Genomic DNA, 27,025 nt, shown 5'->3' on the forward strand with positions numbered 1-27,025 from the left:
CTTTTCCCCTCATTCACTCAAGAAATCAGGTTCTGGTTCTCATTATACACCATCACGCACACACACTCGGCTGTCTGAGGTACAAACACTGAATTCCAAGAGACATCAGCTGCACAGACACAACGAAAACGCAAAGGATGGTGTGATGGTATTGCTTTTACTTCAAATAAAAATGTCTTCTTAAGATAAATAACATCTAAACTATCAATTACCTAAATAATTACTGTTAATAGGCACTAAAATACCTTATATACACAATCGTTTCTTGGCAAAGAGCTTGAGTTGTGGGGGGAAATAAAAGAAAAATAAAGGAAAAGAGAAATGGATGGGGAGAGAAAGGGAGGGGGTTGGCTTGAAGTGCTCAAGAATTTTAAGAGCCTGGGAAAACAATGGACAGATGAAGGAAGAGGGGAGGGAAGGAACATAGTTACACACATACACACACAACTATTTCAACATATATCACCACAATTGGGAATTAAGTGCTGGTTCTTATTTAGGATGGGTTTTATTTTTTTAAAGTACTGAAGTCATGTGAACTTCACAATGTTTGGATTGGATAGTGATTCGTTAAAGTCTGCAGTGTCTCCGTTATGACAGAAAAAGCACATAATAACAATTCAAATAGGCAAGTTTTAGATTTAAGGTTGGATTAAAATATGAATTGATCGCAATATGAGATCGTAATAGAGAATATGACTAGCTGCAGCTATATAATAAATATTAATATGATTTGTGAACATTCATTCATTTTCCCTCGGCGTAGTCCCTTATTTTTCAGGGGTCGCCACAGCGGAATGAACCACCAACATTCCAGAAATGTTTTACGCAGCAGATGCCCTTCCAGCTGCAACCTAGTACTGAGAAACACCAATACACACTGACATACAGTACACACTCTCATAAACTATGGGCAATTAGGTTGATTCAATTTACCAATAGCGCATGTCTTTGGACTGTGGGGTAAACCGGAGCACCCGGAGAAAGCCCACGCCAACACATGGAGCACATGCAATCTCCATACAGAAATGCCAACTGGCCCAGCTGGGACTCGAACCAGCAACCTTCTTGCTGTGAGGCGACAGCGCTAAACAAATCACCCCGATTTGTGTACATTGATTAGCTAACATCGTTTTTTAATGCTTTTCTTGTAAAGAGTCAGTTTTAGTCTTGCTATTGGTTTAAAATGATCTCGTAACACTCAGTTGCTTTTATTGTAAACTAAAGCTATCAAAATAAAACTAAAATAAATCATACATATTAAATGATGCCTTGTGAAATTACTTCATTTAAGTTTAATTAAAACACTAAAACGGTGGGGAAAAAATGAAACATGAAAACAAACCAAACATTAAAATGAATGCTAGCTCACTTGCAACTCTTTGTGGGCTGGACTGGTTTGAGTAGTGGACCCTACACACTTCTCTGTAAATTATTAATTTTATTTCATCTATTTTCTTGACAATATTGTATTATATTGTATCTGACATTCTGTGTTTTGTGAAATGGCCTTTGTACTCTTTCTGTTCTAGTTAATTAACTAATCAATTAATTTTCATCTGCTTTTCCGGGGTCTCAGGGGGTTGCAGTCTCAGGCGAAAACCCTAGACTTAAACGCATGGAACACATTTTCCTATGTAGGCATCCAGGAGGCATCCAAACAAATGCTAGAGCCACCTCAGCTGACTTCTCTCGATGTGGAGGAGCAGCGACTCTACTCCGAGCTCCTCCCGGGTGACAAAGCTCCTCACCCTATCTATAAGGGTGCGCCCTGCCACCCTGCAAAGGACACTAATTTCGGCCGCTTGTATCCGAGATCTTGTCCTTTTGGTCATGACCCAAAGCTCATGGCCATTGGTGAAATTAGGTACGTAGATTGACCGGTAAATCGAGAGCTTTGCCTTTCGGCTCAACTCCTTCTTTACCACAATGAATTACTGCTGCTGCTGCTGCACTGACCCACCTGTCAATCTCACAGTCAGTCCTTCCCTCACTTATGAACAAAGATATTTGAACTCCTCCACCTGGGGTAAGGACTTTCCTTTTTTTTTTTTAAATGACACCTTTGCGTCTGGCGTTTTGCGCGTTGGTGTGCACGATCACATTGACACCCTTTATTTAGGCACAAAGCGATTAAACGTCGACGGAAAACGGGAGCAAAAAATGTCACGGTGTGCACGAACCTTTAGTACTATTAAGAGAACCAATTGTACAATTAAGATACAAAGAGAACACTTTTTCAGCGTCGTGAAGCCCAGAAAATAAACAACTTTATATTTTCCACCCTAACATACCATAAAAAAGTGCAACTGAACAGGACAGAGATGCTGATGGTGTTAAACTGAACTTTTCGTGCTGTTTATGAGACGCTTTGGTGGTCTCATGGGACAAAGAACAAACTTGACCCTCAACACTTTCAAAACAACGTTCATTATAGAGATACAAATCTTAAGAGAGAGAGAAAGCGAGAGAGAGAGTGAGTGAGAGGAAAAAGAGAGTGTGAGACCCTACAATGTTCCATGACATCTAAACACTAGCTTTCTGCAGTTATAGGAGCCAATGAGGCGTAGAGCATTAACCACACCCGATTATTTCGGGTAGAACTTTGGACGTCAGCTATTGTTCTGGATTTAGACAATCTTCCTGAAAAAGTGTGTGTGATTTTGAGGCGTGCAGTCACGAGAGGTTGTAAAAGAGGGGAAAAGGCATCTCAAAGGGCCCCATGTGCCCATCGATGCTCTCATGTGCTGAATCCTGGTTAGTTCCAGCACATATTTTACTGACAGCTGGCCTGTGTTCTAGGCCTCGTGTTGTTTGGTTATTTAGATCTCTGGAAACAGGGTTAAACCTTGCCCTAGACTTCAAAGGATTTTAAATGAGGGCTCATAGCCGTGGTGATGGGGTCCAGAGATTGGCCATGTTTCTGTCTAAAAACCCACCTCTCCACTCTGAAAACACAGATGGAGCTGATTCTGGTAAAGTCTGATGTTAGAATGCTGGAAAACTAAAGATGTTTTTTTTTTTAAGATCAAGCAAATTTCTAATTATTTGTTGCTAGTTTTATTAATACTTTTAATTAGTATAATATAAAATATATAAAAATCTATATCGAAAGGGTTTTTAAATACTTTTTCTACATGGTTTTAAATAGTAAAGTCTGATGTTAGAATGCTGGCAAACTAAAAACTTTTTTAATAAAAGGAGGATGCATATTCATTTGTTATAATCAAAACTTTTAATGAATAAAATTTATGAAATATAAAATATATAAAAATCTATATTGAAAGGGTTTTTAAATACTTTTTATACATGATTTTAATCAGTAAGGTCTGATGTTAGAATGCTGACAAACTAAAAACATTTTTTTTAAATAGAGCATGCATATTTCTAATTATTTGTCATCATCAATACTTTTAATGAATAATATATATATGAAATAAGAAATATATAAAAATCTATGTCAAACGGGTTTTTAAATACTTTTACAAAATATATATATAATATTAATCAGTAATATTAATATCAAGATTGATGCTAGAATGCTGGCAAATTAAACACTTTTTTTAAGGAGCATACATATTTCTAAATATTTGTCATTAATTTTATCAATACTTTTAATAAATAAAATATTAAATACATGACAATCTGTACTTTTTATACACAATCTTAAATAATGTATTAAACTGGTTAAAGCATATTTGTAATGTTTTGAAAGATTTCAGCACGAAACTAATTATGTTCTTACCATGTTTCCGCTGCAGTTTCCACAAAACTAAGAAATAGTTTTACAGCATCAAATTTGCACGGTAATAAATGACATTTAAAAACAAAATATATTCAATAGAATGTAGCAGTTTTAAAGTGTAATAGTATTTCACAACATTACTGTATGTTTGACATTATTTTAATCAAATAAACAGGGTTGTTGAGCACAAGGGACTCAAATTAAATTAAAATAAGTGCTGGACAAAAACATAATCGTGAACAATCGCTTCTAAAACAAAAGTTTGTTTTGACATAATTTAAGTGTGTGTACTGTGTATATTTGTGTAAATACACAGGTATGCATATACAGTTGAAGTCAGAATTATTAGCCCCCCTGTTTATGTTTTTCCCCAATTTCTGTTTAACGGAGATTTTTTTCAACACATTTCTAAACCTAATAGTTTAATAACTCATCTCTAATAATAATTGATTTATCTTTTCCATGATGACAGTAAATAATATTTGACTAGATATTTTTCAAGACACTTCTATACAGCTTAAAGTGACATTTAAAGGCTTAACTAGGTTAATTAATTTTACTAGGCAGGTTAGGGTAATTAGGCAAGTCATTGTATAATGATGGTTTGTTCTGTAGAATATCTAGCTAATAATTCTGACTTCAACTGTATTTGAGAAAATGTTTATTTATGTCTAGATATAAATTATAAATGTTATAAAGGAGTTAACGATATAAAGGAGTTAACATTTCAGGGAATTTCTGGTGTAAATGTCACAGCTGTGTCATCAGTATGACTCACATTCAGTGCAGTTACTTTTAATATAATGCACAACGCCCACCCTGCAGTCTGTCTGTACACAAAATAATACAATGACCCCCCTGCACACCCTACTCTCTCACAAAGAGTACAGGAAGACTGTGTGTGTGTGTGGCATGCTTTTTTCTTAGACTGAGCTATAATGAGCGCTTATGAGAAAAGACAGGGCATTGTAGAGGTCAAAGGTCACCGGCAGCAGACAGGAGGAAGACAATCATCGGTGACTCAAGGGCTGCAATCCCATGATTCATAGCTGTAACATTAAATCTGGGTAGAAATGCCTTTAGAATGGCATTCATATGGTTTAATAAGGCATATCTTAGAGTAACTAGAGGTAATGAGCTGATCTGAAGTAATGCGAAAGAGCTACGCACATGCCAGATTTTTGGGGAGTGGTCCCGGATTCGTCAGAGACACTAATGTTTCCAGCATGTTGTGTGTTGTCAGGGCGACAGTAATCCTGCGGGTGTCTGCTGCTGGGTTTCCTGTTGCGGGTTTTGGAGTCAGAGAGGCTTGCTGGAGGGAGCTTAGGTAGAGGACAATAGCTCTCGATGATGAAACCACAAACGTACTGGCTACACCTTCACACACACACTTTGGCACAGATGCATTGTGGTCTCTCATTAGGAGACGGTTTCAATTAGCTTGAAACTCATTAAATAAACCCAACCGCTAACTCACCGAGTCTGCAGCTTTTAGTGTGTGGCATATTTTACTGTATATCGTCCTGCAGTCTCACACACACGCTTCCCACAGATGGAGTACAGCCACTAATCATTCGCGTATGTGAGCTTATCATCAAAACACACAAACGTGTAAGCATGTGTGATGGAGACCAACTGTGTAATGGGAGCGTTAGTGGCAATGACCCGTCTGAAAGGCAGATCAGGAGAAAGTTGCAGTCTGGGATTTAATGAGTTTAAGAATTAAAAGAATAATATGTATGATTTTTGCATCTAAATATTAAAAAACAACTAATGCAGTGTATTATAGTGCATCCAATAAGTATTCACAGCGCTTCACCTTTTCCAAATTTTCTTATGTTACAGCCTTATTCCAAAATGAATTAAATTCATTTTTTTCCTCAAAATTCGACACACAATACCCCAAAATGACAATGTGAAAAATTATTTTTTGAAATTGTTGCAAATTTATTAAAAAATAAAAAAATCCTGAAAAATCACATGTACATCAGTATTCACAGCCTTTGCTCAATACTTTGTTGATGCACCTCAAGTCTTTTTGAATATGATGCCACAAGCTCTATCAGGTTGGATGGGAAGCGAGGGTGTATAGCCATTTTCAGATCTCTCCAGAGATGTTCAATAGGATGTAGATCTGGGCTCTGGCTGGGCCACTCAAGGACATTCACAGTTGTTTTGAAGCCACTCCATTGATATTTTGGCGGTGTGCTTTGGGTTATTGTCCTGCTGGAAGATGAACCGTCGCCCCAGTCAGAGGTCAAGAGCACTTTGAATCAGGTTTTCATTCAAGATGTGTCATTCACCACTATGCTTCACTGTAGGGATGGTATTAGCCTGGTGATGAGCGGTGCCTGGCATCAGACTAGAGAATTTTGCTTCTTATGGACTGAGAGTCCTTCTCATGCCTTTTGGCAAATTCCAGGCAGAGAATGGCCTCCGTCTGTCCACTCTACCATACAGGCCACACAGGATTGCTGCACAGATAATTGTCCTTCTGTAAGGTTCTCCTTTCTCCACAGATGAACGCTGGAGCTCAGATAGAGTGACCATCGGGTTATTGATCACCTCTCTGACTAAGGCTCTTCTGCCCCGATCACTCAGCTCTAGGAAAAGTCCTGGTGGTTCCAAACATCTTCCACTTACAGATGATGGATGCCACTGTGCTCATTGGAACTTTCAGTGCAGCAGAAATGTTTCTGTAACCTTCCCCAGCCTTAAGAGACAATCCTGTCTCGGAGGTCTACAAACAATTCCTTTGTCTTCATGCTTGATTTGTGCTTTAACATGCACTGTCAACACTGGGACCTTATATAGACAGGTGTATGCCTTTTCAAAACATGTCCAATCCACTGAATTTACCACAGGTGAACTCCAATTACGCTGCTAAAAATCTCAAGAATGATCAGTGGAAACAGAATGTACCCGAGCTCAATTTAGAGCTTCAGGGAAAAGGCTGTAAATACTTATTACTTTTTATTTGTAATACATTTGCAACAATTTCAACAAATCTTTTTTCACATTTTCGTTATGGGTTATGATTATGCACAGGGCTCATTCACACTAAATGCATCTTTGCTTCTAAAAACACTTGACACAGTTTTTAGGACTGGGCAAGGTCCACGTGATGTGATACAATGAACGTGATATAATAACAATGTGTGTGAAAGTTGAAGATCTTTCTACTTGACACAGCAACTAAAAAACATACGCTCACATCCACATCACTTCAAAAGAAGTAAGCTTAATGGTCACACACATCCGTCCAGTGTGTGTTTATAAAAAAAAAAAGAAAAAAAAGCAATAAGCTTAGATCTGTCGCCTTTACAGCAAGAAAGTTTGAGTCCTGGCTGGGCCAGTTGGCATTTCTGTGTGGAGTTTCTGGTGCGCTATAGGTGAATTGGGTAAAAACTGATCGTAGTGTATGAGTGTGTGTGTGAATTTGAGTGTATGGGTGTTTTCCAGTACTGGGTTGGAACTGGAAGGGCATCTGCTGCGTTAAACATATGCTGGAATAATTGGCGGTTCATTCTGCTGTGGCGACCCCAATCAGGGACTAAGCCGAAGGAAAATTAATGAATGTTTTGAATAGGATATTTTGTCCATACAAGTCAGTGGGGTCCAATGTTGTTTTGCCTTGCGCTGTATGAACAGTTCTTTAAAATATATAAAGAGTATTATAAATTTGAAAAACGTAAGTGTCAGTAAATGTTAATATTTTCATTTTTGGATAATCTGTTATCCCAGTTTGTCTGGAAATGTAAGTAGAATTATAATTTTGTTTAGTTTGCATCTGTGGCGTTTTTGCAGACGCGTCTGTTCTGCTCGCTGGTTTCTCTTCCTTCCAGTCCGAGCTGCCCTCTGCTGCGTCGATTCATTTCAACTCTCGTTTTCTGTAACAGATCCTCCTCTGTAAATAGGCCTGAGTTTGGCTTTTCGCTTGGCTGGACTTTTTTGCTTTGAACGCTATTTTTAGCTTGCGGTTTTGGGGAAAGGTTTCTCTGTTGCTCACCACAGGCTGAAGTTTTCGCTTGTCCTTTTGGAGAGGATTTAAACACGGGTGTGTGCTGTGAGAATGGAAAGCTGAAGCCAGCGGGACGCACACCTGAAGTAGAGTCATTCCCACAGAAAGCGATTCTTTTCGATTTGAAAAGATTTGTAGCATTACACTTACTGGGTGCCACTGACCGTCTGTCTGAAGGTTTGACAGTCTCTGTCTAAAGTTACCAAAAACACTCGAGGGGTCAAAGCGCTAGAGGTCATGACCTTTCTGAGGTCACCACACCCAAGTGTCAGACGGTCAGACTTCTCTAGGATGACGTTGTGAGGTTAAACAAAGGTGATCAGGTGATGAACACATACTAACAAACACAGACTGGAGGAAGCTCATACTAAGTTTCAAAACACGCAGAGAAGGAAACTGCTTACATCCACTGGAATTTCTGCTAAGCACCGAGTTTTAAAAGAGAAGTGGGATTTTTCTCTCTCTCTCTTACCAAGAAACAAAGAGCTTTTCTTAAAAAGCACTGTCATAAGCTACATTTTGAGACATGACTATGATTTTGGATGCTTGCCTTAGTAAATAATGAATAAATGAAGAGTTCACTGCAAAAATTATTTTCTTACTCAGAGTTTTTGTCTTATTTTTAGTCCAAATATTTAAAAAATCCTAAATGAAGGAGCAATTTCTTGACAAATAAAAATACTGTTCAGTTTTCAGAAGTAATAAGTAAAATAATTAACTTGTTTTTCCTTAAAACAAGCAAAATTATCCAACCCAGGCTCATTCTAAAATCAAACTCCTATATACATTTCTGGAGAGCGTCAAATACATCCCAGGAGGGACACATTATGCAGTTTTTGTTTTCGCGAATCCACCGGAGGCCACTGTGTATGCTTTTTTCGATCTCAAATTTCTCTTGTAAGTGTCATTTGCGCCTACTGTTCCACCAAAGGCCACTGTCGACTGACTGACTGACCTACTGACCGGACTCCTCACCCACTCCTTTCCCTAAACCCAACCAACAGTGTTTTGAAAAGCAATCCAAAAAAAGAATAGCCCCCTGATTTTCACCACATTTTCAGGTTTTACCACATTCTCACCCTGTTATTTACTTGTTTATTTTAAATTGTTTATTTTATTTACTTGTTTATTTTAGGCTTTGCTTTGATTTTATCCTCTTTCTCGAGCCGTTCTTCGACAGACTCGAACTCCGTCGTCACAGTCTCAAGTGAGTCTCAAGTCCGTCAACATACGTGGCGAGCCACTGGACAAATTAGTAAGTGGAAAAGCCGTCCATACGGAGGTGAGCAGTCAACTGCTGGCACAAAAAGAAATGCCTTCATACCACCTTGTAGCATTCGTTTTAAAGATGAAATGAGACCATACGTACTTCTGGCTACATAATTTGTGATCTCCAGAAATGTAAATAGGGCTACGTTTTCTGAATGAGCCTATGTTAAAATAATCTGCCCGTGGGGTAAGCAAAATAATGTTGTTTTTGGTTTGAAATAAGTTCATTTTTCTTACCCGATTGGCAGATTATTTTCTTGCTTTAAGCAAGTATCTACTTCATAGATCTAAAAAATGCTTCTTAATTCTTTTTAGATATTTGGACTAGAAACAAGTCAAAACTCTAAGTAAGACCCATTTTGCGGTGTAATTTTATCATTGGACAAATAAACATCAGTGTATCTGCATAGAAAAGTGTCACGGTATCCTTCCTGTTTGGAGCACAAATTATGCAAGATGAATTACACTAACCAAGAACTACAAATTACCACCAGCAAGCTAAAACCATTACAGGATGATAAAGATGAAGAGAGAGCACAAACAAAAGTCAAACCGTGTCAAGTCCACAGAGGAAAGAGGGACTTACCTTTCTTGGTTTGACTTTGTCCTGGTAGTCATATTGAAAAATGCCTTTATAACTCAAGCCCAGCCACCATGGGATACCCTGCTTATCCTGAGAGAGAGATAGAGAGAAAAAAAGCATTAATACACACACACACACGCACGCACGCATAAGTCCCCATAAGATATAAAAACAAACACACACACACACACACAAGAACACACAAGCAGAAGTGTCAGCTCATGGCTGATGACAGCATGATTATCTAAAACACACCGAGTCTTAAGCATCCTTTAACACTTAGGGAAAGAGCCGATACTGCAGGCCGTGAGAATGTGTGTGTGTGTACCGATGGCTGCGCTTATAAATTTCCCCTCCGAGCTCCATGACCCACCTTAACAGCGTAATAATGCACTCCATATGTGGGCAGGGACTCCACTATACTCATATAGCTGTGAGAGAGAAGAAAGAAGGAATCATTGACAGTGTGTTATGGATGTTACACATGCAAACAATTTACATTAGAAGCAAACATGTGGGAGTGGATCTCGGAAGTCTGGGAGAATGTACAGTACATAAAAGAACATCAACACTGAACGTACAAAAACAAGCATGCTACGATACTTTCAACCCAGGCTCATTGTGGAAGCGTAGCCCCGCGGACGTTTCTGGAGACTGCGAAATATGTCCCGGGAGGTACGTATTTGTGCAGTTTTTGTTTTCGAGAGGCCGCTGTGCGCACTTTTTTTTCACGTCTCGAATGCCTCTTGGGAGCGCGCCTTTCGCGCCCGCGCTGTCCTTTCGTGAAAAGCCGCCGGAGACCGCTGTCGAGCGACCGTCCAACCCACTGTCCGACTGACTAAATGACCGAACGATCGACTGGGCGGGCAACCCAGCCGTCCTCCTCTTCCTCCTTCCCTAAACCTAAGCGACGATTTGCAAAAGCCTTCCGGAAAAAAAAAAGCAAAAGCCCTCGTCCGATTGTGACCGCGTTTTCGGATTTCGGATATTTTTTGGATTCTGTTTTTCATCTTACCTGATTTCTGGAACCGCTCTTCCCTGGACTCGAACCCTGTCGTCGCCGCCGCCGGCTCCTCTTCCTCCGGGCCTCCGCTCCGCCGACATAACGCCACAAGCTAAGCAGACAAACTGGTTGCGGCGGGAAAGCCCTCCACACGGACGTGAGCCGTCAGCCCAGCCGTTCCGTAGTGTTCGCTCGGAAAAAAACGAAATGCGGCCATACGTACCTAGGGCCACGTAAATCGCGGTCTCCTGAAACGTCTGCGGGGCTACGTTTCCAGAATCAGCCTGGGTTGGATACTTTACACATTAACGTCATTGTATTAGATATTGAATCAGGCAATGAAATAAGCCAAACATTTCACTTTGGTTTTTTTGTATTCAACAATTTAGATTTCAGGGCTGCAAGATTCTGGCTAAAATGAGAATCACAATTTTTTTTGCATAAAATCAAGATCACGATTCTCTCACGATTCTATAGATGTAAAAGAAAGGTTAATGTGAGTCGGTTATTATTATTGTTATACTCAAACATATGATAAAACAACAATAATATTAGGCCTACGTGCAGGTCTACAGTTGGTTAAAATGCTACATTTTGTATAGACTTGGAATGACTTTAAATGCGTCCTGGTTGATAATTCACAGTAAAGTGACTACATCAGAATATAATTATTCATGATTCTGAAGTAGAATTATTATGTTTGAGACATATGCTGGTCATTAGTCATTGACAACATTATTAGACCATTTTATTCACTGGTAAAATCCGACATTTTTCATTATCAGATTCCCTCTTGCATTATAACATTATACAGGCTAGAGAGGTTATACTGACACTGTTCATTCATTCATTTCTTTTTCGGCTTAGCCACAGCGGAATAAACCACCAACTTATCCAGCATATGTTTTACGCAGTGGATGCCCTTCCAGCTGCAACCCATCACTGGGGATTTTTTTCCGATAGTCTACAGAACAAACCATCGTTATACAATAACTTGTCTAATTACCCTAACCTGCCTAGTTACCCTAATTAAACTAGTTAAGCCTTTAAATGTCACTTTAAGCTGGATAGAAGTATCTTGAAAAATATCTAGTCAAATATTATTTACTGTCATCATGGCGAAGATAAAATAAATCAGTTATTAGAAACAAGTTATTAAAACTTTTATGTTCAGAAATGTGTTGAAAAAATCTGCTCTCTTTTAAACAGAAACTAAGAAAAAAAATAAGAAGGGGGGCTAATAATTCAGGGGTGCTAATAATTAAGGGGGGCTAATAATTCAGACTTTAACTGTATATAAAAATTTCTGTATAAATAATGACATCTGTACTTGGCATCAAAATAAAGGAAAAAAATTATATCTCAAAATTAAATGAGTTTTTCAATAAAACAAGCTAAATGATCTGCCAACAGGTTAAGATATTTAAAATATTATTTTCTTTTTGATTATTTCGCTTACCCCATTGGCAGATCATTTAGCTTGTTTTAAGGTGGAAAACTCCCTTGATTTTGAAATATTATTTATCAAAAAAAGGCAGTATTTAAGACTTCTTGTTTTAAGAGATTTAGATGTTTACACTAGAAACAAGACAAAAACTTAAAGTAAAAAAGCCTTTTTTGCAGTGTGAAATGTAAAGGGATAGTTCTCTCAAAAATGAAAACTGCCATCATTTACTCTTTGAGTACTCTTTGAGGGATTTGAGTTTCTTTCTTCTGTTGAACACAAAAGACGATATTCTTAGGAATGCTGATAGCTGACACCCATTGACTTACAATATTCAAAATAAATTTGTGTTCAACAGAAGAAAGAAACTCAAAGTTTTTAAGACCACAAGAATGAGTTAATTTTCTTTTTTGGGGTGAACTATCCCTTAAATGAAGTCCAAAACATCAAATTGGCATATCATGTGACCGAGTGCTATGACTGTCTCCGTTAACTTTGATAAAATGGACAGCTGAAACATTCTTCAAAATATCTCTTGTATTCTACAGAAAAAAAACTAAGAATGAATGATGCTAGAATTTGCTGAGTGAACAAGCCCTTTAAGTTGAAAAACACACTTTCTTGCAATCAAACTTTTAGTGAAAGTTTGTTTTTGTTATCTTACTTGACGATAGCCTGGCCTCTGGACTGTCCACTTAGCTTCTTATAGTGCTCAATGACCCGGTCCTCACTGCAACACAATACACACACACACACACACACACACACACACACATTAGAGGCACCAGATGACAATGTTCATGAGAACGTGGCCGTCAGCCTATTTCAATTCCACAGGAACCCGAAAAAAAAGACAAGTGTGAAAGCTTACAGATGTACAGAGACGTAGCCAATGAAACACAACACCACCAAGCAGATAAGTTCACTCCGAGAACAGAAAGTACACCCGTCTGCTCAGTATGAATGTGTAAGTGTTGTTTTTTTTCTGAATGGCAGCATCTGTGAAATGCTTCATTCGTATCAAACGTAATTCGAGGTAAATTAGGTTAGCGAATTATTCCAGGGAATCCTTTCCCATGGTGCTGCGAGACCACAGAGCAGAAACCTCTCGTTAATACCTCTCCATTATCAGCTGACAGCTGTGTGTGTGTGTGTGTGTGTGTGTGTGTGTGTGTTTCTCACCAGTATGCGAGAGAAGGGTGTTCCTTCAGTGCTTGTGTAGGCAGTGCTGGCAGTTTCTTCAGATCAGCCCTAGTAACATCATTACTGCAAAAAACACAAAAAATGCTTAGAAATAGAAACAATTAGGAAAAACATATCAGCCATTATTAATCAATGAATAGCAAATGTCTTCTTATTTTGCATGTAAGATTGCGGGTGCTATCATTTGTAAATCTTGAACTGTGTCAGACTACTGGTGGCATCTGCTTGCAGTTACATTTAGCTGTACAATACAGTGTATTCAGCTACTTTTGCCATTACTTTTTAATGTATTATAATTCATGTAACTTAGCATAAGCTAAGGCATTTTTCTTCAGCATTTTAATAATCCAATGTATTTTTTGTACTCTCCCAATAAAGAAATAATAATGATACTTTCTTTGTAATGCAAACACTTAGCTGTTTACTACATTGTGCTATTCTTCTAGTTATTACTCAATGAATCAAGGTGTATACACTGCAAAGAAAATTTTATTTAATTCATAAAGAATAAAATTATTATAATATTAACGGTATATATTATAATACTTATTATAAAGCACATTCAAAATGACAGAAATCTTTTTAAGCATAATGAAATAAAAATAACAAAAAATTTAAATCATTGTGAATCTTTAAATGTTTCTGCTTATCGTGGATATGTAAAACACTTTGACATATTAATAATAATAAATAATATAAAAAAACATAATAAATAAATGTAATACAAAATATATAATACAAATAAATTATTACTGCATCTTTAATTCATATTTCTCTTTATAATGACTTGGTAAACCACAAAAGTAAGTTTAAGGCACTTGAAAAATGTGGAACAAATATTAAAAAGCCATATTGACCTGGCTGTACCTTAAAATTCTGTCTATGCTTTTTGGCAAACACTTGCCTTCATCAGGGTAACAGAGATCAGGTGCGTCTGGAGTTTCTTTTGAACACCATGGTCTCATGAATCGTTAGAATATCTAAACAATACTAATATAATTATTAATATATACTATATTAATTACAAGATCAACTCAACGATCATTATAAATTCAGCATTGAGAGAGAAGAAAAAAATGAGTGAACCACTTTAGTAAAACCACTTAAAATTTATCATTAGTTTTATTGTTGTTATTAATAATAATTATTATTGTTAAATAAATAAATAAATGTGCCACAATCACCATCTATCTAATCCTTGCAGATCGCTGGAGAATTACACATCAGTCACTGAACTGGACTACAAATACCATCGTGCACCTCACACACACACACACACACACACACCAGTTTCTGATTCCCCTTGATTACACACACACAGCTGGTAACTCATCATGGACTGATTACCTGGAGTTTATATTCACCTCACACACATATACACTTTGCTGAGTCTTGTTAACCTGTAGCATTATGAAGCATTTTCTTGTTTTGTCTATCTGTGCCGTGTTTCCTGACCCTCGCTTTCTGTATTGTTTATGCTGTGAGCCGCCTGGACCGATCTCTTCGCCTATAACCCGACTATTCTTTTGGATTGCCCTGTATGTACCCGTTTGCTCCTGTGATTGACCATTGCCTGAATGATTATTCTTGTAAATAAAGACACTGCATTTGGATCCTCAACTTCATTGCCAGTATCATGTGTTGCAAAATGCAATTGAAATAATAAGTGCATAAATAAATGACATGACTATCTTCAAACAGTTATCATCTTCAAATGAAATCATAAGTCAAGTATAGAGACGTAAAATAACTCAATTCTCTGGCCACATATGTTATTTACATACTATGAGTTGTACACCAGATTATCAGAGCATTTCAAGCATACAAACTCTTTATATACAGCAAACTGCAAAAACTGAAACAGTATGCTAGTGCTCCGGGGAGGTTGATAGGAAGTGTAAAAGATAGAGGAAATAGAGTCGAAGAAAACTATCAGACGCCGAGTGACAGAATAAAGCTAGAAGGATAGCTATGCGTAGAAGCGTGTGTGTGTAACAGAGAGAGCGAGAGGTTAGTGTGTGTAATTTAACACTGTTTATCCTCTGCATTCCATTTCCTCCCCTCTGTCTCCGTTCCCAGGGTTCACACCCCCATATCTCTCTTTCTCTCTCTCTTTCTCTCTTAAATCGTGCACATGTGCTTATGTGGGAAGGAGAGTTTGAAATATGCCACAAATTGGATCTGCTTTCACTCCGCAGTGACACACTGATAGAGATTTGATAGTGTGTGCATGTGTATGTGTGTGTGTGAAAGAGGTCAATGGAAGGTGATTCATTCATTCAAACAGCCTCTTACCTCGTGAAGTCTCCTTTAGCTTCCTGTGGGAGAGAAAAAATGACATATTTTAGTATCAATAAAGAGTTGAGGAGATCGTATCCTCTGATACACAGAGCGGCACATGTGTGTCTCAGTAGGGGATGCGGACGCAGCCATCTGGACCGAATCCTCCGAAAGGTCAAACACACATAAACATACCTGATACTACACCTGGATCACACTTACACATCATAAAGGAAAAGCATATTCCTCTAAAGCATTTCCCCTGTATGATTAACTTTCAGAACAAAAGGAAACATCCTGTTTTAGATTTTAAATAAAGCACCCTGTCAGGCTGAAATACTGTAGTGACCTCAATATGACTTTGTAATATTTTACACACATGTATTTGAGACTTTCTGAGGGTTCGATGCGAGGTTTATGTATAGTTAATGTCTAATTTATTAGCCCTCCTATAATTTTTTTCTTTTTTGAATATTACCCAAATAATGTTAAACAGAGCAAGGAATTTTTCACAGTATTGTCTATAATATTTTTTCTTCTGGAGATTATCTTATTTGTTTTATTTCAGCTAGAATAAAAAATAGTTTAAATTATTTTTTTAAAACTATGGGTGTAACGGATCTGTACCACAACCCATCTGGATCACAACCCATGATTCGAAACACATGTGGCCCACGAATTAACAATTTTTTTTACTTGTAGATGAATCCTAAATTTGTAACGATCACAGACAGATTGCCTCTCGCACATTCAGATCACATGTATGAAAGCATTTAGGCTTTCCTGTAAAATATAATGATGTTGGAAGAAGTTGTGGTAGGTTATTCGGGATGTGGTGGGTTTCTCAGGTTATTAAAGGTGACTTCTGTTACTACTTGTTTAACCTGCATTAATGTAATGCAGGTTAATGCAATTAATGTAAGCTGCATGATTAATCATTAAAAGATCGGGATCTCAACACCCACGCAACATAAATTATAAATGATGGTAATTTGCCCATCATTTATAATTTCCCCAACCTTTTTATCAATGCGGACTGGTCAACATTAAAAGATCGGGATCTCAACAGCCACGCAACAAATTATAAATGATGGTAATTTGCCCATCATTTATTATTTCCCCAACCTTTTTATCACCGCGGACCGGTCAATGATTGACAATTTTACCACCACCCAAAGTGGCTGGTGTATGTAGATTGCTAGGCAACCATCAACCGTTTTCTCAGATGATGAAAAAATTATTGCTGCAACTTTAATAAGTTTTATCTTTAAAAAAATTTAAAAGCACTGCAGTGTTTGGTCATTCTGTGTTTGTCTGAATATGTACAGTGCTCAGCATATATAAGAACACCCCTCACAAATCTATCTTTTAAGTTCATATTTTTAATAGGAAGTTATATATATTATATTTTTGCATATACATTAGATTAGTCAATACTAAGGCCAAATCTGGAGCTTATCTAAAAAAAAAACTTACGTACACCCAAATTTATATGTTAGAGAAAAATATAAATGCAAATTTTAAAAAAGATAAAAAATCAAGAAGCAAAAAACTTTTTTTTTTCAATATTTTGCTTGAATTTAATTATATTATCTTTCAATTTCTAAAGATGTTCTGTGACTAAAATAATATTTTAATAAATATATCTGTTTAATAAACCTGTTTTGTTTTAAATGCACCAAAATACATTGCCTATATTCACTGAGAAATGGATAGAAATATTAATTTTCAAAATGTGGTGTACTCAATTATGCTGAGCACTGTATATTCTTATTCATATCCTTGTTACGCGACTCGCGGCATTCTGAAAAGTTTAGACAAAGACTATAAAATACACAAGAAAGTTTTGAATAGGGAAAAGTGTCAACATGGTGAATGAAGCCCCGTCTACACAGCATAATCCAATGAGTAAAATCTACTCAGTTCAGAGAGTATTTTTTCCCTCTTTATAGTAAGGCAAACTTTATCTTACTTTATAGTAAGTAACGTTAGTAATTTGTGGAGTTGCTTATTGATCCAGTTGATCTTCTGCTGAGATTTTGAGAGATTCAGTGTATTATATTTCAGCTGATTTCATCTAAGGCTGTGATTTCATGTGAAGTCAGTTGTAGTTTTGTGTTTCTCTTCTGTGTTTCTGCTTAATAACGACAGGTGTTCATCATCAGTCCTCAATCATCACTTACTCAATGCTTTCAATGTTTCATTAACCTAAGTAACATTAACTAAATTCAAAGAGGGACCAAATACTTTCTAAACTGAGTAAATTTTACCCAGAGGATTTTGCTGTGTACTAGTACAGGAGCCAATCATCAAGCTTTATAGACTGACTTTTCTCTGGGGGAAACTAACTGTTTTTACGACAGTTTGGTGATCAACAAACAAACTGGAATCTCTGCGAATACCTGCTTCACAGACATAAAAAAACATCCATATAAAGTTTGAACTCTGTGCTTTTAAATAAAAAAAAAAACAACACGTAGGTTTTTACTTTTGTAATCTGCATGAAATATGAAATGAAGGCGGGGTACAGTCCATCTTGTCAAACGCACATCACATGACAGCAGCAACTAATAAATCACCAACAAATTTGTAAACAAAGCGTCGCTGTCATTTCTGGAGGAGAATCGCCATCAAGACGAGTTGTAAATTACTTCAGAAGACCAGTGCGACCAGACGATCATTATCCAGAGGATGATAATGTATACCACTGCCATTAATGAGGTTGGTGTTGTGATCTTGTTCATTACGGGTGCGCATGCTCATTAGCTCACGTAACCTGAAAATATGCCTATTTTGATTTGAACGTTTAGAAGCTAAACTTATGAGACAGATGTTGTTTAATTTTATTGGTGATTCCAAATACTGTATTTACTGTAATCGTAAGCTTGGCAAACAGTTTTGGAGAGTTTGATGTTTCCCCATTCAGACAGAATGCCCCAACAAGATGGCTGCCAAGTAAATTACTCCCCTTAAAGAGACTTTGATTGGAAATAACAGACTTGTGAGCGGAAAAGACGCAATATCGTCATTTTTGATCTCCAGCAGTTGATCTTCAGACATGCTGGATTCACCTGATTTGTTGACAAATGCATTGCGTATCCATTTCTTGGCAGTTTGTAAGTCCTTCACTGGGTCTTTTTAACCTTTAAATGTCATTTTAAGCTGAATACTAGTAAAATATCTAGTAAAATATTATGTGCTGTCATCATGGCAAAGATTTTAAAAAATCAGTTATTAGAAATGAGTTATTTAAACTATTATGTTTAGAAATGTGTTGAAAAAATCCTCTCTACAATAAACAGAAATTGGGGGAAAAAATATACAGGAGGGCTAATCATTCTTCAACTGTAGGTGGGCAGAAATGCTAATAGATTTTACCTGTAAGATGTAGGATGCTAGTTCAAACACCACCTCGCTGTCCACTTCTATGAGCTCCTGTAAAAAATAAATAATTAAATGATTAAATAAAGAGGTTGGGGATCACAGCAGACAGGACATCTTCATTAATCTGTCCCTTATCTTATCTCTCTCGTCTTTTAATGAGCTGATCTGCTGACTTATCACTGAAGGGTCTATCTATGTCACTCCAGCTATTTCCTGTGTAATCAATAGGAGGACAAAGCCACATAAGCACACATGGGTTTTAGGTGAGGGGGTTATTGAAGTGTAGGGGGTCCGTTTTTCTTTAATGACCAAGTCAAATGGAGCGATTCATTAGCTTTGCTGAGTATAAGAATTTCAGGAATGTCACACACACACACACACACACAGACAGACAGACAGACAGACAGACACACACACACACACACACACACACACACACACACACGCGCGCACACACACACACACACACACACGAAAAATTAAATTGTAAGCAATGAGCTCATGGTGGGAATGTGTGGTATGTGACCAGTCAAACACCCATACAAAAATATCAAATGTTTTTAGAAAAAGGAAACTATAAAAAGAAGATGAAAAAATGAAATAGCAGAAATTCTGATTATTATTAATATTATTATAACCTTTATTTCACCAGGAAAAGCACATTAAGATTAGAAATCTCTTCTACAAAAGTCTCCTGGCAAAGATAAGACAGTAAGCATGGGTTTAATAAACAAACAAATAACAGGTAACATCACTTATCCATCAAAACACACATACAATGACAGTTCAAAACTATTCTGAACATCTACAGGTCAATGTTTCAAACTCCAAATCATATTAAATCTTTTTAAGAGCCTGAGTTGAAACCAACTCTTTAAACTGCAACTATGTTTGACGTTACGCACCACTGGTAAAGACAATAAATAAACTTCCTGAAACTGAAGGCTATAGATAGAGACAGTTTTTTTTACAAATGTAAGTTTGGAGATATGAGGGGAGTAAACCCAGAGTAGACCACTGCCATATCACCCTGTAGGCCAAGACCAGTTACTCACTGAAGCTAAGCAGGGCTGAGCCTGGTCAGTACCTGGATGGGAGACCACATGGGAAAACTAGGTTGCTGTTGGAAGTGGTGTTTGCGAGGCCAGCAGGGGGCGCTTAACATGTGGTCTGTGTGAATCCTAATCCCCTAGTAAAATGGGGGACACGATGCAGTCAGTGAGCGCAGGACAGCTGTGGTGTCACCCTTCTGATCGTTGCATAACGTGATTACCCTCTAGCATGCAAAAGTAACTCAGATATTAATTCAGGGTTTAGAAAAGTTTTGATTCTGCACTTTTGGCAGAAGCCCTTTCAGAAACAATCTTTCTTTTCATGCATACAAGGCTATGTTGGTCTTTCAGAAAGAATTTCAGATTGATGCAGAGTTTGCCTAATGACATCTCTCTGTCAGCAATAGTTCTGTGCTTTACGTGTGTGTGCGAGTGTCTTATCTGTCTGCTTAAAGAGGCTGCGCAGAAATTCAAATTCTGTTGACAGACAGTTTGAGATACCTGTCGTAATGTCGGTCCGACAATATTTAATTGGATAAACATTTTTTAGTTTTATGCCTTGTGCAGAATATAAAAATAAATATAATAAAATTTAGATCATTTACTTTAATCATTACTAATGGAATGTGAAGAGACTTTCAAACAGCACGACACTAGATGTTTCTGAAGACAATCATCTACTGCACCTTTCATGCATTTTAAAATACAATGAATATATTTTAAAATACAAAAAATCTGTTTTATAAAAATAATAATAATAATAATATTATTATTATTATTATTATTATTATTATTATCATCATTATTTTTAAGCATTTTTAGCTTTATTCATCAGTGTCACATGATCAGTCAGAAATCATTTCCTGATGTGGGGACAGAAGTTACAATACTAGTTATGATTAGTAATGCACCATGCTGCACAACTCACCCACTACATATTTACATGTACGCCAAGCTGATTTCACTAATTTGGACCTTTTCCTGGATAAACATCTATGTTGATCCTGGGACAACATTCCAATCAGCCAATCAGAATTAAGGGATACATTTACTGTTTATGTTAAGTTTAGGCATTTGGTTAGGGTTATGCACTTCTACACAATTGTTATCCAACTATTTTTGCCCTCTGCTTTTGGGAATAATTTACAAATATGGTTGGGTTTAGGGGTAGGGAATAGGTATGGATCACATTTTACAACAAAAATGATGGTCCAGGATCAATATAGATGTTAATCCAGCTAGGATCACATCGTGCTTGGCAAAATCATGACTGACATATTTACATATATATATATATATATATATATATATATATATATATATATATATAGTTTTAATATAAATAATATGTATAAACTAATTATTTCAAGAAGCCTTTGTCTAGGAGTAATGTTTGGATATAAAATCAGCTCGGTTAGCTAATATTTTACTATACAAATGATCCTTAACACATATGACGATGCTTATATTTACACTCATTCATATGCTTTTATTAATTTATTACATCTCTTTGGCACACATCAATTGTTGTTTTATTTGTATAATTATTTGGAATTTTAGGACCAAAGCAATAGTACCTGGATGCAGACTTGGATTTGCAAGCTGACACTGCATATCTCACACTTGCAATGTCAGACACCATGCACTCAACGGTGCTGATGACGTCACTGTGAGGGTTGCGGTTAGGATTGGAGTTAGGTGTGGGCATAAAAAGGCAACTCAGCTTGCAAATGCACCAAGTCTGCATCCAGACCTCAAGGAAGCAAAGGGGCAGTAGCTAATACTGCTCTCTAGTGGTAGACCAGTGATAAACACGTACCTTATAGATGCAAGACTTTGCATTGAGGAAGAACAGCTCGATTGTGGCATTATCCTTAAGGTAAGAGATGCTTTCAATGTAGAACCTGCAAAAGAGGAAACGTATACATCAACACAATGGCAAAGTAAAAACAGAAGTAGTCACTTAAATAATATAACCAATTCACTGACTAAAACAACCAATCACAGGTTATTATGAATATGATTTAAAGGTTTTCAGTACAAGTAATCAATTCTAATTGCACTTCATCAACCATTTACACAGTTTCAATGAGCTCACTGAAAGACACAAGTTAAACCAAACTATTACATTAAAGTAGTCAGTAATGTCCTAATTTATAAATATTTGAAAACAAATTGAAAAAATACTTTGATTGATTAATAATTATGTAATTAGATTTCATAATGAACTTCTTACATTAAAACAGTCCCATTCGTAACGCAGTAGTGTTCAACACTGAATATATTGAATGCAGATGATTTGCTTATCAAGGATCCTCACATCTTCATGGAAGACATTTAATTGAAACATTTAATTTAATTTGCTTTTTTGTATCTCAACAATTAAACAAACCAAAAAATTACACTAAAACTAGAAATAACAAGCTCTGTTGAAGTGGCGGGTCAAATTAAAGGTTACCATGGGGCCAACTTTGGTCTGCTGGCCCTTGTTTGGGCATATCTGCACTAGACTATGGATGCAGATTCATAAAGCAGTCGCTAGAGGGCATTATAAACACTCCCAATATCCTCTTACTGTCATATCCCTGTCAAAAGCCGCAAAAAGAAAACAATTTCCATTTTACAAGCTTCATTTGGCACTCAGATTTGAGTTAGCAGCAAGTACAACTGCAAACAAACACATAAATAAGTAATCGTCTCAAAATCAGCATAAATAAACAAGTGCTCTCAGCAAGGCGCTTTTCCTTTCTGTTAAAGCCGTGGAATTCACACATGAACAATTACAGACATGCATGTCAACACATATATGTACAGATAGCCTTAAACATACTGTATATAAGCCATGCACTGGACTTAAAATGAACCCTATATGGTACTCGATACACAAAGACACATACTTTGAATCAATGGCTGGCTGTTTAAAGGGGAGCTATCATGCCTCTTTTACAATTCGTAAAATAAGTCTCTGAGTGTGTATGTGAAGATCAAAATTCCCCACAAATAATATTTTTATCTCTGTGAAACTGCCCCTTTTAGGCTTTGATCCAAATTGATCCGTTTTGGTGACTGTCCCTTTAAATTAAAATGAGATTTTACTCACAGAACTATTTTCAAAAGAAGCTGCAAAAACCTATGCCTCAGATTCAAAACAGGATAAACCTTTAATATTATTACTGAGTGTTGATTCTACATTGAATTTTACCAAGTTACAAAAAAGCTGTTTGGCTAGCTGGCTAACTTAAGATCTGCAACAAAAAAAAAACAACAACAACAAAAAAAGATTAGCACAGCATGGGTTTTCTCTACATAACTTGGACATGTACAAGTTGTTGGCACAACTCTGGGACATTATAATGTTGGAATTATCCACAGTTAGAGTGAACTTGTGAAGGCTCTCGCGAAAATCTGGACTGTAGCTGCTGACCAAATCTCCTTGTTTATTGCACAAAGCATCGATAAGGACCCAGAATGATTGGCTTATGTTCTATTGATCTCTCATTCTTGATACTGTACTTTTGTGAATTTTCTTTCCTGTTTTTTCTGTTAAATTCTATTTATTGGATACGCCAATTTAAAGAGACCGCAGGGGGTGGTGGTAGTTGAATTGATATATGTCATCCATTTATTAATTTTCTTTTCCGCTTAGTTTCCTTATTAATCAGGGGTCACCACAGCGGAATGAACCGCCAACTTACCAAGCATGTTTTTACGCAGAGGATGCCCTTCCAGCCGCAACCTATGACTGGGAAACATCCATTCACACTCATACACTACAGACAATTTAGCTTAACCAATTCACTTATAGCGCAGGTCTTTGGACTTTTAGGGGAAACCGGAGCACCTGGAGGAAAACCACATGTCCTTTTCAGTGGACCGAGTTCAACTCCACCTCGCGGTCTTATGCCAATCCTTCCCCTCTCTCTACTCCCCAGGCTTTCCTGTCAATTCTCTCTACTAGCCTATCTAACAAAGGTGAAAACCCCGAAAAGGTAATTATATATATAAAAAAAAAAGTCGAAGACAGTGTCCATTTGTGCATCCAAAAAATCTACATTTTTAAAGCCTAATAGTCACTGACATTATCTTCGGTAGGTATGGTGCGAAAACTCTTATGGGGCATGGCTGCTTCTCACTTAGGGCTGTCTAGGTTAAGAAGGGAGAGATCGTCACTAATTGGTGGGGCTTTCCCCCTATATTGCTTCCTAATTACCTGCCTTTCTCTGAATAAGACAATAATATGATAAAGGTATTTATATAAGTTGCTTTTTGAATGATCGTTTACATGTTATAGCACATAGTTTAATTGCCGTCATTGTGTCATCGCACTATCCACATTTACAGTTTCATGTAATTTCAGGTCTTTCATTTTTCTTTTTCTTTTTTTACTTAAACTGCAGTTCGGCTGTTTCACCCGGTAGAGATAGAAATAGTGTCAAACAGTCGTGTGTGTAAGTCCTACATGACGGTAATAATTTATTTGCAGTGTTTACATGTCTGTACTGCACTTCAATAATGCTAATAAAATAGGAATACTCCACATCTTAATTTGATTTCTGTCTAGTTCAATTATGACTTCAGTCTGATTCAGGTCATCTAAAATCTCTGTAAACATGTTACACTCTTAATCAAGGTATTGTCTTAATCATTAAAATCATAGTATTGGTGTCCATGTGAATGTACTCAGTTTTGCCTCACAACTGTGATTAAAACCCTTCTAAGTGTGATTTTTGCACAGACTGACAGTGAAGAAAGTGTTTCACAGAGAGAGAGAGAGAGAGAGAGAGAGAAAATGAGTGAAAGTGAGAGAGATTAAAGTGATTAAAACTGTATCGACAGCTGGTTTAATCTGAGATGTGAGTGAGGCAGAGTCTTACACGCATCAAAGACTTCAATCAATAACCCAATCACGGGCAGAAAGGATAACACACACATACACACTGATGTACACAGAACATCATGCATGCATTAAAACTGGGCATCTGCTCCTATTTAAATTGCACTTTTGCACACAACTCCACATGCAGCTATTACTGCTAAATGCATGAACGCCTGTGAGTGCGTTTACGTCTTTATGTGTGACCCAGAAAAGCAAAGTGATGCGAGTGGAATAGGCAGAAAGTGAGAGAAAAGCAATCTGAATGTGTCCCAACAAATGGGTTGAAATTCTGGGCTATTTTAGCGCAGAGCTTGACAGCAATAAACCAGCATCCACCCACAGCGAGCGCGTGGTGATGTATGACTGTGTGTGCTGATTGAGACTTGCACACTAAATTTTCACACACTCTCACATACACGAGAGTCATACAAACTAACAGCAATAATACACTGGCTGCTCTTTGCGCTGGTCATATTTCGAAGCAGATGCAATTAAAAAATCGGAAGGAATCAAGCCTCCCAGCAGAAATCTGCTCATGCTCTGCAATTTAAACACTGTTTGATTAACGCCGCGCTGTTGCCATGGAGCTCAAATTGCTGGGGGTGTTAACGAGAGGAGCGGTGGACTCTGATTGGCTGTGTTTTCGGGTAAATGCCAGTAAGCTGTGGTTTACTGACCCTGCTAATTTGAAACAATAAACAAACACATACACAAAGCCCCCGACACAAAAACACTCAAAAGTGCTGATGCTAATGTGTTAAGTTTGCCTTTGTTTAATAGGCAGCTGGGAATTTCTGATAAGTAACTTGGGATTTTTTTGCTGCTATTATTAATATAGGACGGTTCTGCTGTGGCTACCCCAGATTAATAAAGGGACTAATCCGAAAAGTAAATGAACAAATATTAATATAAAAAGACCATTAATATGTTAATAATATAGCAAAACATACTATACTACATTAGAGAATATTATTTTCAGCACATTTCTAAACATAATAGTTTTAATAACTCATCTCTAATAACTGATTTATTTTATCTTTGCCATGATGACAGTAAATACTATTTTACTAGATATATTTCAAGATACTAGTATTCAGATTAAAGTGACATTTAAAGGCTTAACTAGGTTAATTAGGCAAGTTAGGGTAACTAGGTAAGTCATTGTATAATGCTGGTTTGTTGTGTAGCCAATCTAAAAAATCATGTCATATATTGCTATATTCACGTATATGGAGGATAATAATACTGACCTTAACATAGTTTTCAGAAAATTCAAAACTGCTTTTATTCTAGCTGAAATAAAACAAGACTTTCTTCGGAAGAAAAAGTTATTATAGGAAATACTGTGAAAATTTCCTGAATCTGTGAAACAACATTTAAGAAATATTTGAAAGAGAATAACTATTGCTAATAATTTTGCCCCCAACTATATGTATGTTTATACAACAGTTCTGTCTGGATCTCGAATCTGACAGGCTGATAGCCGTGTGATATTCTGCAATATGAGATCTCATCCAGCCTCTTCACACTTCTGTATCACTCCACCCACATAGAGTGACAACAGATTGGTAAACTCACCACAGTTTGACAAATATTACAGCTGTTGGATAACAAAGTACTTTTGAGGATTTTTTAGATGAGAATGCAGTTGTTTAGATATTTTTTTTATTAAGGATAGTGCTTATTTTAAATATTTACAATTTCAGACATTCAGCTCAATGGAATATATGAGCCTGTCATACTAAGCGGAGCAAAGACGGTTGTGGTTCCGCCACAAGATGGCGACAGAGACCGCATAATAAGCCCTTAGAGGAGAAAAACTGATTATAAATTACAGCGGATCAAATCATTATAAAACAGGTAAGTGACTTTCTAAGTCAATCTCTCTCTTTTGTATGTTGTAGTGCTGTAGTGTTATACCATAGTAATCTGGTAGTGTTTCTGCTAGTGTTTGCTTTGCTTTGGCTTTTCAGGGTTAATTATTTTGAAATCCCGATTGCAACAGAGAAATACTGGGAAATCTGTAGACTGATGGCATTTCATGTCGTTCAGCCTTATAAACTTAAAATGTGAGCAAAATCACCTGTTTTGTCATTACTTTAGATATTACGCTAGAGAATCATTTAAATACTAGCTCTAAAGTGCCACTTGTGAATTAGCAATGC

General features: G+C 36.9%; 1 protein-coding gene across 25 annotated transcripts in view; it reads right to left on the reverse strand.

Moving 5' to 3' along the window:
- The window catches only part of frmd4a (FERM domain containing 4A), a 291,695-nt gene that overhangs the window by 35,755 nt on the left and 228,915 nt on the right, over positions 1–27,025 (reverse strand). For all 25 annotated transcript variants that reach the window (XM_009293451.4, XM_073929259.1, XM_073929262.1 and 22 more), the window contains 7 exons: positions 21,804–21,888; positions 18,927–18,983; positions 15,564–15,586; positions 13,248–13,331; positions 12,730–12,795; positions 9,992–10,049; positions 9,622–9,708 (listed from right to left, as the gene is read on the reverse strand). In XM_009293451.4, the coding sequence (XP_009291726.1) occupies positions 9,622–9,708; positions 9,992–10,049; positions 12,730–12,795; positions 13,248–13,331; positions 15,564–15,586; positions 18,927–18,983; positions 21,804–21,888 (460 nt within the window). The remainder of the gene's footprint in view (positions 1–9,621; positions 9,709–9,991; positions 10,050–12,729; positions 12,796–13,247; positions 13,332–15,563; positions 15,587–18,926; positions 18,984–21,803; positions 21,889–27,025) is intronic.

Source organism: Danio rerio, chromosome 18, assembly GCF_049306965.1.
Source record: "Danio rerio strain Tuebingen ecotype United States chromosome 18, GRCz12tu, whole genome shotgun sequence".
Taxonomy (NCBI): domain Eukaryota; kingdom Metazoa; phylum Chordata; class Actinopteri; order Cypriniformes; family Danionidae; genus Danio; species Danio rerio.